Here is a 13,852-nt window from a genome sequence, read left to right as displayed (position 1 = left end):
CACTCAAATCCTTAACAAATGTGTTGAAAAGTGTTGATATTTGGCCATTTAAAATGAGAGCTACTTTCCCTTTCTGCAATTTCTCTCTCTCTCTCTCTCTCTCTCTCTCTCTCTCTCTCTCTCTCTCTCTCTCTCGCTCTCTCTCTCTCTCTCTCTCTCTCTCTCTCTCTCTCTCTCTCTCTCTCTCTCTCTCTCTCTCTCTCTCTCTCTCTCTCTCTCCCCTTTCCCTCTCTCTCTTTCTCTCTCCATCCATCCCTATTGCACTCTTTTCATTGACCAGCTCACGTATTGAATCTCTCTGATGAAAACAGATCTCACTGCAGCGCCACAATAGAATGGCTGATGCAGGTAAGATGAAACCTAATGGATTTTTTTTCTCTCAATGTGCTCAAGATTGAATAAAAGGGCTCAAGATTGAATATAAGGCCTGACCTCCAGATGTACTAGATCCATTTCAAGAGCAGAGATATTGTTTATGGAGAGGAAGAAGTAGAATAAGAGGCCACAACAACAGCTTGAGCCGTGTTCCAACACAACATGATACAAACATATATACAGCAATAAACTAATATATTCAACAACATACACACCGATACACCAACTCTGATATATATGCCAATATATGCACCAACTCTGATATATATGCCAATATATACAGCAACTATATACAGTGGGGGAAAAAGTATTTAGTCAGCCACCAATTGTGCAAGTTCTCCCACTTAAAAAGATGAGAGAGGCCTGTAATTTTCATGATAGGTACATGTCAACTATGACAACAAATTGAGAAAAAAAAATCCAGAAAATCACATTGTAGGATTTTTAATGAATTTATTTGCAAATTATGGTGGAAAATAAGTATTTGGTCACCTACAAACAAGCCAGATTTCTGGCTCTCACAGACCTGTAACTTCTTCTTTAAGAGGCTCCTCTGTCCTCCACTCATTACCTGTATTAATGGCACCTGTTTGAACTTGTTATCAGTATAAAAGACACCTGTCCACAACCTCAAACAGTCACACTCCAAACTCCACTATGGCCAAGACCAAAGAGCTGTCAAAGGACACCAGAAACAAAATTGTAGACCTGCACCAGGCTGGGAAGACTGAATCTGCAATAGGTAAGCAGCTTGGTTTTAAGAAATCAACTGTGGGAGCAATTATTAGGAAATGGAAGACATACAAGACCACTGATAATCTCCCTCGATCTGGGGCTCCACGCAAGATCTCACCCTGTGGGGTCAAAATGATCACAAGAACGGTGAGCAAAAATCCCAGAACCACACGGGGGGACCTAGTGAATGACCTGCAGAGAGCTGGGACCAAAGTAACAAAGCCTACCATCAGTAACACACTACGCCGCCAGGGACTCAAATCCTGCAGTGTAGGACGTGTCCCCCTGCTTAAGCCAGTACATGTCCAGGCCCGTCTGAAGTTTGCTAGAGTGCATTTGGATGATCCATAAGAGGATTGGGAGAATGTCATATGGTCAGATGAAACCAAAATATAACTTTTTGGTAAAAACTCAACTCGTCGTGTTTGGAGGACAAAGAATGCTGAGTTGCATCCAAAGAACACCATACCTACTGTGAAGCATGGGGGTGGAAACATCATGCTTTGGGGCTGTTTTTCTGCAAAGGGACCAGGACGACTGATCCGTGTAAAGGAAAGAATGAATGGGGCCATGTATCGTGAGATTTTGAGTGAAAACCTCCTTCCATCAGCAAGGGCATTGAAGATGAAACGTGGCTGGGTCTTTCAGCATGACAATGATCCCAAACACACCGCCCGGGCAACGAAGGAGTGGCTTCGTAAGAAGCATTTCAAGGTCCTGGAGTGGCCTAGCCAGTTTCCAGATCTCAACCCCATAGAAAATCTTTGGAGGGAGTTGAAAGTCCGTGTTGCCCAGCGACAGCCCCAAAACATCACTGCTCTAGAGCAGATCTGCATGGAGGAATGGGCCAAAATACCAGCAACAGTGTGTGAAAACCTTGTGAAGACTTACAGAAAACGTTTGACCTGTGTCATTGCCAACAAAGGGTATATAACAAAGTATTGAGAAACTTTTGTTATTGACCAAATACTTATTTTCCACCATAATTTGCAAATAAATTCATTAAAAATCCTACAATATGATTTTCTGGATTTTTTTCCCTCAATTTGTCTGTCATAGTTGACGTGTACCTATGATGAACAGAAGATAGCCCTATTTGGTAAAATATCAAGTCCATATTATTGAAAAGTTTATTCCAGTGCTGTCACAAAGAAACCACTACTAAAGGACACCAATTGCTTTGGCCAAGAAACACGAGCAATGGACATGAGATTTTTGTTTCCAACTGCCATGTCTTTGTGAGACGCGGTGTGGGTGAACGGATTATCTCCACATGTGTATTTCCCACCGTAAAGTATGGAGGAGGAGGTGTTATGGTGTGGGCGTGCTTTGCTGGTGACACTGTCTGTGATTTAGAATTTAGAATTCAAGGCACACTTAACCAGCATGGCTACCACAGCATTCTGCAGCGATACACCATCCCATCAGGTTTGGGCTTAATGGGACTATCATTTGTTTTTCAACAGGACAATGACACAACACACCTCCAGGCTGTGTAAGGGCTATTTTACCAAGAAGGAGAGTGATGGAGTGCTGCGTCAGATGACCTGGCCTCCACAATCCCCCTACCTTAACCAAATGTATGTCTTCACTATTATTCTACAAGGTAGAAAATATAAAAAATAAAGAAAAACCCTTGAATGAATAGGTGTGTCCAAACTTTTGACTGGTACTGTATACAACTATATACACTAACACTAATATATACACCAATATATACAACTATATACACCAACACTAATATATACACCAATATATACACCAACTATATACACCAACACTAACATATACACCAATATACACTGCTCAAAAAAATTAAGGGAACACTTAAACAACACAATGTAACTCCAAGTCAATCACACTTCTGTGAAATCAAACTGTCCACTTAGGAAGCAACACTGATTGACAATAAATTTCACATGCTGTTGTGCAAATGAAACAGACAACAGGTGGAAATGATAGGCAATTAGCAAGACACCCCCAATAAAGGACTGGTTTTGCAGGTGGTGACTACAGACCACTTCTCAGTTCCTATGCTTCCTGGCTGATGTTTTGGTCACTTTTGAATGCTGGCGGTGCTTTCACTCTAGTGGTAGCATGAGACTACAACCCACACAAGTGGCTCAGGTAGTGCAGCTCATCCAGGATAGCACATCAATGCGAGCTGTGGCAAGAAGGTTTGCTGTGTCTGTCAGCGTAGTGTCCAGAGCATGGAGGCGCTACCAGGAGACAGGCCAGTACATCAGGAGACGTGGAGGAGGCCGTAGGAGGGCAACAACCCAGCAGCAGGACTGCTACCTCCGCCTTTGTGCAAGGAGGAGCAGGAGGAGCACTGCCAGAGCCCTGCAAAATGACCTCCAGCAGGTCACAAATGTGCATGTGTCTGCTCAAACGGTCAGAAACAGACTCCATGAGGGTGGTATGAGGGCCCGACGTCCACAGGTGGAGGTTGTGCTTACAGCCCAACACCGTGCAGGACGTTTGGCATTTGCCAGAGAACACCAAGATTGGCAAATTCGCCACTGGCACCCTGTGCTCTTCACAGATGAAAGCAGGTTCACACTGAGCACGTGACAGATGTGACAGAGTCTGGAGACGCCGTGGAGAACGTTCTGCTGCCTGCAACATCCTCCAGCATGACTGGTTTGGCGGTGGGTCAGTCATGGTGTGGGGTGACATTTCTTTGGGGGGCCGCACAGCCCTCCATGTGCTCGCCAGAGGTAACCTGACTGCCATTAGGTACCGAGATGATATCCTCAGACCCCTTGTGAGACCATATGCTGGTGCGGTTGGCCCTGGGTTCCTCCTAATGCAAGACAATGCTAGACCTCATGTGGCTGGAGTGTGTCAGCAGTTCCTGCAAGAGGAAGGCATTGATGCTATGGACTGGCCTGCCCGTTCCCCAGACCTGAATCCAATTGAGCACATCTGGGACATCATGTCTCGCTCCATCCACCAACGCCACGTTGCACCACAGACTGTCCAGGAGTTGGCGGATGCTTTAGTCCAGGTCTGGGAGGAGATCCCTCAGGAGACCATCCGCCACCTCATCAGGAGCATGCCCAGGCATTGTAGGGAGGTCATACAGGCACGTGGAGGCCACACACACTACTGAGCCTCATTTTGACTTGTTTTAAGGACATTACATCAAAGTTGGATCAGCCTGTAGTGTGGTTTTCCACTTTAATTTTGAGGGTGACTCCAAATCCAGACCTCCATGGGTTGATACATTTGATTTCCATTGATCATTTTTGTGTGATTTTGTTGTCAGCACATTCAACTATGTAAAGAAAAAAGTATTTAATGAGATTATTTCATTCATTCAGATCTAGGATGTGTTATTTTAGTGTTCCCTATATTTTTTTGAGCAGTGTATAAAACTATAAATCAAAACAAATCAATTTTTATTTGTCACATGCGCCGAATACAACAGGTGTAGACCTTACAGTGAAATGCTTACTTACAAGCCCTTAACCAACAATGCAGTTTTAAGAAAGAATACAAAAAAAATCACAAAAAAATACAATACAAAAAAATACGAAATAAAAGTAACAAATAATTAAAGAGCAGCAGTAAAAATAACAATAGCGAGGCTATATACAGGGGGTACCGGTACCGAGGCAATGTGCGGGGGCACCGGTTAGTCGAGGTAATTGAGGTAATATGTACATGTAGGTAGAGTTATTAAAGTGACTATACATAGGTTTATATTGGCCAGGTCGCAGTTATAAATGAGAACTTGTTCTCAACTGGCTTACCTGGTTAAATAAAGGTGGATTTAAAAAAAATAAAAATAAACAGAGAGTAGCAGCAGCGTAAAAGGGGGGGCGGGGGGGGGGGGGGGGCAATGCAAATAGTCTGGGTAGCCATTTGATTAGATGTTAAGGAGCCTTATGGTTTGGGGGTAGAAGCTGTTTAGAAGCCTCTTGGACTTGGTGCTCCGGTACCGCTTGCCGTGCAGTAGCAGAGAGAACAGTCTATCAACTAGGGTGGCTGGAGTCTTTGACAATTTCTAGGGCCTTCCTCTGACACCGCCTGGTATAGAGGTCCTGGATGGAACGAAGCTTGGCCCCAGTGATGTACTGGGCCGTACGCACTACCCTCTGTAGTGCCTTGCAGTCGGAGGCCGAGCAGTTGCCATACCAGGCTGTGATGCAACCAGTCAGGATGCTCTCGATGGTGCAGCTGTAGAACCTTTTGAGGATCTGAGGACCCATGCCAAATCTTTTCAGTCTCCTGAGGGGGAATAGGCTTTGTCGTGCCCTCTTCATGACTGTCTTGGTATGTTTGGACCATGTTCGTTTGTTGGTGATGTGGACACCAAGGAACTTGAAGCTCTCAACCTGCTCCACTACAGCACCGTAGATGAGAATGGGGGGCGTGCTCGGTCCTCTTATTTTTCCTGTAGTCCACAATCATCTCCTTTGTCTTGACCACATTGAGGGAGAGGTTGTTGTCCTGGCACCACACGGCCAGGTCTCTGACCTCCTCCCTATAGTCTGTCTCGTTATTGTCGGTGATCAGGCCTACCACTGTTGTGTCATCGGCAAACTTAATGATGGCGTTGGAGTCGTGCCTGGCCATGCAGTCATGAGTGACCAGGGAGTACAGGAGGGGACTGAGGACGCACCCCTGAGGGGCCCCCGTGTTGAGGATCAGCGTGGCGGATGTGTTGTTACCTACCCTTACCACCTGGGGGCGGCCCGTCAGGAAGTCCAGGATCCAGTTGCAGAGGGAGGTGTTTAGTCCCAGGGTTCTTAGCTTAGTGATGAGCTTTGAGGGCACTATGGTGTTGAACGCTGGGCTGTAGTCAATGAATAGCATTCTCACATAGGTGTTCCTTTTGTCCAGGTGTGAAAGGGCAGTATGGAGCGCAATATAGATTGCATAATCTGTGGATCTGTTGGGGCGGTATGCAAATTGGAGTGGGTCTATGGTTCTGGGATAATGGTGTTGATGTGAGCTATGACCAGCCTTTCAAAGCACTTCATGGCTACAGACGTGAGTGCTACGGGTCGGTAGTCATTTAGGCAGGTTACCTTAGTGTTCTTGGGCACAGGGACTATGGTGGTCTTCTTGAAACATGTTGGTATTACAGACTCAGACAGGGAGAGGTTGAAAATGTCAGTGAAGACACTTGCCAGTTGGTCAGCGCATGCTTGGAGTACACGTCCTGGTAATCTGAATGTTGACCTGTTTAAAGGTCTTACTCACATCGGCTACGGGGAGCGTGATCACACAGTCGTCTGGAACAGCTGATGCTCTCATGCATGTTTCAGTGTTACTTGCCTCGAAGCGAGCATAGAAGTAATTTAGCTCGTCTGGTAGGCTCGTGTCACTGGGCAGCTCGCGGCTGTGCTTCCCTTTGTAGTCTGTAATAGTTTGCAAGCCCTGCCACATCCGACGAGCATCGGAGCCGGTGTAGTACGATTCGATCTTAGTCCTGTATTGACGCGTTGCCTGTTTGATGGTTCGTCGGAGGGCATAGCAGGATTTCTTATAAGCTTCCGGGTTAGTGGTGGCTCTACCCTTTAGCTCAGTGCGGATGTTGCCTGTAATCCATGGCTTCTGGTTGGGGTATGTACGAACAGTCACTGTGGGGACGACGTCATCGATGCACTTATTGATGAAGCCAGTGACTGTACTCCTCAATGCCATCGGAAGAATCCCGGAACATATTCCAGTCTGTGCTAGCAAAATAGTCTTCATCTGACCACTTTTTTATTGACCGAGTCACTGGTGCTTCCTGCTTTAGTTTATGCTTGTAAGCAGGAATCAGGAGGATAGAATTATGGTCAGATTTGCCAAATGGAGGTGAGGGAGAGCTTTGTACGCGTCTCTGTGTGTGGAGTAAAGGTGGTCTAGAGTTTTTTCCCCTCTGGTTGCACATTTAACATGCTGGTAGAAATGAGGTACAACGGATTTAAGTTTCCCTGCATTAAAGTCCCCGGCCACTAGAAGCGCCGCCTCTGGATGAGCGTTTTCCTGTTTGCTTATGGCCGTATACAGTTCATTGAGTGCGTTCTTAGTGCCAGCATTGGTTTGTGGTGATAAATAGATGGCTACGAAGAATATAAATGAAAACTCTCTTGGTAGATAGTGTGGTCTACAGCTTATCATGAGATACTCTACCTCAGGCGAGCAAAACCTTGATACTTCCTTAGATATCGTGCATCAGCTGTTGTTTACAAATATACATAGACCGCCACCCCTTGTCTTACCAGATGCTGCTGTTCTATCCTGCCGATACAGTGTATAACCCGCCAGCTGTATGTTATTCATGTCTTCGTTCAGCCATGACTCGGTGAAACATAAGATATTACAGTTTTTAATATCCCGTTGGTAGGATATTCGTGCCTGTAGTTCGTCCACTTTATTATCAAACGATTGTAAATTGGCCAATAGTATCGATGGCAAAGGCAGATTAGCCACTCGTCACCGGCTCCTTACCAAGCACCCCGATCTCCTTCCGCAATATCTCCTTTTCGTTCTATTGCGAATGACGGGGATGAGGGCCCTGTCGGTTGTCTGGAGCAAATCCCTCTCGTCCGACTCATTAAAGAAACATTATTTGTCCAGTTCAAGGTGAGTAATCGCTGTTCTGATGTCCAGAAGCTATTTTCGGTCATAAGAGACGGTACGAGCAACATTACGTACAAAATAAGTTACAAACAATGCGAAAAAACACACAAAATAGCACGGTTGGTTAAGAGTCCATAAGATGGCAGCCATCCCCTCCGGCGCGTACTTAATGAGCTGTAACCAAAAAAACGATATACACCAACACTAATATATACACCATTATATACACCAACTATATACACCAAAACTAATATGTACACCAACTATATACACCAACACTAATATATACACCAATATATACAACTATATACACCAACACTAATATATACAACAATATATACAACTATACACACCGACACTACTATATACACCAATATATACAACTAAATACACCAACACTAATATATACACCAATATATACAACTATATACACCAACACTAATATATGCACCAATATATACACCAACTTTATACACCAACACTAATATATACACCAATATATACAACTACATACACCAACACTAATATATACACCAACACTAATATACAGTATACACCAGATGTGAAGTCACATGAATATAGTGATAAGTCACTATATAGTGATAAATCACATTCAAATACTCTCCTTGCCCTCGAAACAATACCGTGTACATGAGTATGTATACATATCTGTATGTATACAATCTGGCGTGTATCACGTGTTCGTGGCAAACATATACATGACATATAATCATGGTGTTATCTAGCAGACAAAGCTTCTGATAGGCTAATTCACATCATTTGAGTCAATTGGAGGTGTACCTGTCAATGTATTTCAAGGCCTATCTTCAAACTCAGTGCCTCTTTGCTTAACATCATGGAAAAATCAATAGAAATCAGCCAAGACCTCAGATGTTTTTTTGTAAACCTCCACAAGTCTGGTTCATCCTTGGGAGCAATTTCCAAACGCCTGAAGGTACCACGTTCATCTGTACAAACAATAGTACGCAAGTATAAACACCATGGGACCACACAGCCGTCATACCGCTCAGGAAGGAGACGCGTTCTGTCTCCTAGAGATTAACGTACTTTGGTGCGAAAAGTGCAAATCAATCCCAGAACAACAGCAAAGGACCTTGAGAAGATGCTGGAGGAAACAGGTACAAAAGTATCTATATCCACGGTAAAACGAGTCCTATATCGACATAACCTGAAAGGCCGCTCAGCAAGGAAGAAGCCACTGCTCCAAAACCGCCATAAAAAAGCCAGACTACGGTTTGCAACTGTACATGGGGACAAAGATTGTATTCTTTGGAGAAATGTACTCTGGTCCGATGAAACAAAAATATAACTGTTTGGCCATAATGACCATCGTTATGTTTGGAGGAAAAAGGGGTCTGCTTGCAAGCCGAAGAACACCATCCCAACCGTGAAGCACGGGGGTGGCAGCATCATGCTGTGGGGGTGCTTTGCTGCAGGAGGGACTGGTGCACTTCACAAAATAGATGGCATCATGAGGAAGGAAAATTATGTGGATATATTGAAGCAACATCTCAAAACATCAGTCAGGAAGTTAAAGCTTGGTCGCAAATTGGTCTTCCAAATGAACAATGACCCCAAGCATACTTCCAAAGTTGTGGCAAAATGGCTTAAGGACAACAAAGTCAAGGTATTGGAGTAGCCATCACAAAGCCCTGACCTCAATCCTATAGAACATTTGTGGGCAGAACTGAAAAAGCGTGTGTGAGCAAGGAGGCCTACAAACCTGACTCAGTTACACCAGCTCTGCCAGGAGGAATGGGCCAAAATTCACACAACTTATTGTGGGAAGCTTGTGGAAGGCTACCCGAAACGTTTGACCCAAGTTAAACAATTTAAAGGCAATGATACCAGTGTATGTAAACTTAAGTGTATGTAAACTTCTGACCCACTGGGAATGTGATTAAATAAATAAAAGTTGAAATAAATAATTCTCTCTACTATTATTCTGACATTTCACATTCTTAAAATAAAGTGGTGATCCTAACTGACCTAAAACAGGGAATTTTTACTAGGATTAAATGTCAGGAATTGTGAAAAACTTGTTTAAATGTATTTGGCTAACGTGTATGTAAACTTCAGACTTCAACTGTATATTGACGAACTGGATGATCTGTATGGGTCAAATAAGATGCAGCCATTGCTATAAGTGGAAGACATGTATGGCTGTGAATAATAATAATAATAATAATAATAATAATAATAATACAATAATAATACTTTATAAATAATACTTTATTATATAGCGCTTTTCAAAGACCCAAAGACACTTAAACTCTTGAATGCTTAAATGTCTTGTCCTGTTGAGTGTAGTGTAGCAATGAAAACCCCTCCATGTCCTCTCTATGGATACATTGGACTCTCAAAAGACACCATCATTCAAAGGAAACCATCATTATTTTGTGAAAAATCAAATATCCATATTTACTGTCTGGATAATACGTTCCATAGTAATAGAAAAGCTGATATTTGTTTTTTTTGTGCAGATGCCATTTCCAAAGCCATAATTATGTGTATTGGTGATATGACCAAGTATACAGTCAGATATAGTGGTCCTAAGTTAATACCTTGAACTCTCAGTCTCTATACAGTTTCTGTATAAAAATGTAGATTTAATTTTCTCAGTTAAAATGACACTTTCTTTCTCTGACCAGGTACATAAAATTGTCTCTACTCTCTATGTAGACAGTTTCGATATTCTGATGGTGTATACAGTGGATGTTCCATGCGTCCCAAAATGCACCCTATTCCCTATATAGTGCACTACTTTTAACCAGAGCCCTATGAGCCCTTGTCAAAATTAGTGCACCTTATAGAGAATAGGGTGCCATTTGGGATGTATTTGACTGTTTTATAGAGAATGATCTCATTCCAGACACATGGAAACAATGTCGATTTCCTGCCTTTCTCATGAATACAATTATGGCTAAGGATGACAATTTGTGGCACATTGAAGCAGTTTGTGTAAAAAGGCTGAGTGAGGCTGTATTCATGCAGTATAGCAATCAGTGTATTCATATTGGATGTTTGAAAATGATGGATTTACCCACAAACCTTTGTGTGTCAGAGCTGACAGGGCAATCCCTTACTTTGCCTTCCTCTTGATATTGCATGAATATTGTTGTATGTCATATGAAATGAACAGAGAAATGATTTACATAGCCTGTGTTGTTAATGTAACATTTTACTATTCAAAAAGTTACAAACCAGAAGAGTTGGCAGTCTAAACAAAAAAACGCTATGCTTTCCCTAGAGCCAAACCATCTATGTTCTCATCCAAACAATTTGCTGAAATGCCCATTTTGAGAAAATCGTTTCAAACTGTATCTGTTTCAAACTCAATCTTTCTTAGACATACTAGTCTCCTCAGGCAAGTGACAACGAACACAACCCTCTGACCACCAGTCGTTGGTACCACCAAATGATGGAGTGGGTGAATCAGTATCAGACGGACCTGGCTTCAAATAATACTTGAAGTCTTTCAAATACTTTGAGTGTTTGCTTAAGGCTGCCTGGTGTGCCAGGTGGGCTGAGTTTGCATTTTTGGAACTTGTCTGCTAGCTCCATTGCAACAGGCAAACTAAATCGAGCACAGATTAAGTATTTTAAATGATTTCAAGTAGTATTTGAACCCAGGTGTGGTATCTAAGCAAACAGCTTGTGGGGGACTCACCGATGGCATTTGGCTGGAGAGCAGGTGGCCGTCTTGGGCCAACATATTGGACATCATGAGGGCGGGCAGCTCCGGGTAGGAGTACGGGTTGATCATACCATTGTGGTGGGCCCCTAGGGAGTGGCACAGGTAGCCCGACTCTGGGTCCATCAGGTGGAGCAGGGAAGGCTCGGCGTGGTTAGGAGGGGTGATGGGCGGGATCTCGTAGTCCTCGTCCCCCGCACCGTTCCCACCGCCGCCTCCTCCTCCCTGTCCGGAATAGCTCTGGAAGGACAAGCAGAGAGGGAGATGATGTGAGATAGTGTATTTTACTGTATGTGTAGTTTATAGGTAGGTTAGCCATGAGCAGTGAATGATTGATGTAACGTGTAGGTTGAGGTGTGGGGGAGAGGTCATTTTGAGAACAGTCAATTATTTAATGAGGAAATGGTGCCCTCCACCCCCCACCCCAGGGATGGTAGTTATAACAATGATAAAGGGTCACCTCCCTAAAAAAAACATACTCCACCCCCAGTCCCCAATTACACCCTACCTATATGCTTCTCATGTTTAAAGAGACTACTGCATAACAGTAACATGAGCTTTCAAACATCTGAATACAGTAAATGTACATTAAATATTGTATATCATTTGTTTCCATGTTTTCAGAATAACAGTATGCATATCTGTGTATTGCTGTACTATCAATAGGTCCATATTGCTGTGTGCAGCAATAAGGAACAATATGATTCTGAATTCTAAAGGGGGAAAAAAATAAAATAAATACCTGGGAAATTCAATGGGGAATGAAATAGCAATTTTGTCTGAGGCACTCTGACTTGACTCCCTTTGTAATGACTGAGTCAAGTTAATCATCACAAATAATATTCAGGTGTCAGCCATTCAAGGGGTTTTTAATCGAATTTTTATGATTCATGTCTTGGCGTATACATAAAAAAGTCAGTTCTGCAACATTTCAGAAATCAATTCAATATCAGAGGCTGTCATCCTCTGCACTGGAGTGGTCATTTATCTCAAGAAAATCCTTCCAGAGAATACAGGGCAAAGCCAAAGAAAAAATTATTCTCAGAGAGCTCTTTTTTACTCTATTTAAGTAAATAACTGAAACGTAGTAGATAGCTAGCTACTGTACAGTGAGGGAAAAAAGTATTTGATCCCCTGCTGATTTTGTAAGTTTGACCTTGCGGGCATTGCAGGATTTCAGTCCTTCACGGTGTAGTGTGTTACCAATTGTTTTCTTGGTGACTATGGTCCCAGCTGCCTTGAGATCATTGACAAGATCCTCCCGTGTAGTTCTGGGCTGATTCCTCAACGTTCTCATGATCATTGCAACTCCACGAGGTGAGATCTTGCATGGAGCCCCAGGCCGAGGGAGATTGACAGTTATTTTGTGTTTCTTCCATTTGCGAATAATCGCACCAACTGTTGTCAACTTCTCACCAAGCTGCTTGGCGATGGTCTTGTAGCCCATTCCAGCCTTGTGTAGGTCTACAATCTTGTCCCTGACATCCTTGGAGAGCTCTTTGGTCTTGGCCATGGTGGAGAGTTTGGAATCTGATTGATTGATTGCTTCTGTGGACAGGTGTCTTTTATACAGGTAACAAGCTGAGATTAGGAGCACTCCCTTTAAGAGTGTGCTTCTAATCTCAGGTCGTTACCTGTATAAAAGACACCTGGGAGCCAGAAATCTTTCTGATTGAGAGGGGGTCAAATACTTATTTCCCTCATTAAAATGCAAATCAATTTATAACATTTTTGACATGCGTTTTTCTGCATTTTTTTGTTGTTATTCTGTCTCTCACTGTTCAAATAAACCTACCATTAAAATTATAGACTGATCATTTCTTTATGTGGGCAAACATACAAAATCAGCAGGGGATCAAATCCTTTTTCCCCCCTCCCTGTAAGCGCTGTAGTAAGGCACAATGACTTAATGTCAACCCATCACCAGTCTACTGTGCAACATTTACCAAAATCATCCAATAATCAAATGCATTGAACTATGTGTAATGTTAAGAAACACTAGAACATATTAAGTCAGCCCACCACCAATAGCTTTTACTGAAATGATCAAAGAATCCAATGCATTAAACTGGGTATAATCCTAAATAACCACTACAGCAAATGAAAGACATAAACTGAAAAATAGGCACAAAGAAACCAGCCTCAATCTGGTCACGACCAACGAACTTGCAATTGCAATTTATTACTTATTGTAAAGGAGGGATGTAGACATTGAACGAACACAACACTTAAACACGCTTTCATTCCCTCGCAACTAGTGGATATGGATATTAATTTTCTAAATTGTCCTTTGAAGACAGATGTTTTTGTAAACCTTTGGAGATTGTGTAATTGTTTGGTCTAGTGGACAAGAAAACAAACATTTCCGGAGATTGAATTTCCCTCATAATTGTTGGAAGGAAACTAACTTGTCTGTTGTAAACATTGGAGCCATTGTGTGAAGGG

The 13,852-nt window shown here is 42.8% G+C and overlaps 1 protein-coding gene across 1 annotated transcript in view; it reads right to left on the bottom strand.

Annotated features, from left to right (window-relative positions):
* The window catches only part of LOC311121646 (TOX high mobility group box family member 2-like), a gene marked incomplete at both ends in the record, with an annotated part of 35,431 nt that extends 23,784 nt beyond the window's left edge, over positions 1-11,647 (bottom strand). The window contains one exon of the mRNA XM_084196107.1: positions 11,384-11,647. Within this exon, the coding sequence (XP_084052233.1) occupies positions 11,384-11,647 (264 nt within the window). The remainder of the gene's footprint in view (positions 1-11,383) is intronic.
* Between the last annotated feature and the right edge of the window lie 2,205 nt (positions 11,648-13,852).

The sequence above is a fragment of the Coregonus lavaretus genome, assembly GCF_964263955.1.
Source record: "Coregonus lavaretus genome assembly, contig: HAP1_SCAFFOLD_4063, whole genome shotgun sequence".
NCBI lineage: Eukaryota > Metazoa > Chordata > Actinopteri > Salmoniformes > Salmonidae > Coregonus > Coregonus lavaretus.
The sequence above is the reverse complement of the archived record's forward strand: the minus strand, read 5'-3'. Positions and strand labels throughout refer to the sequence as shown.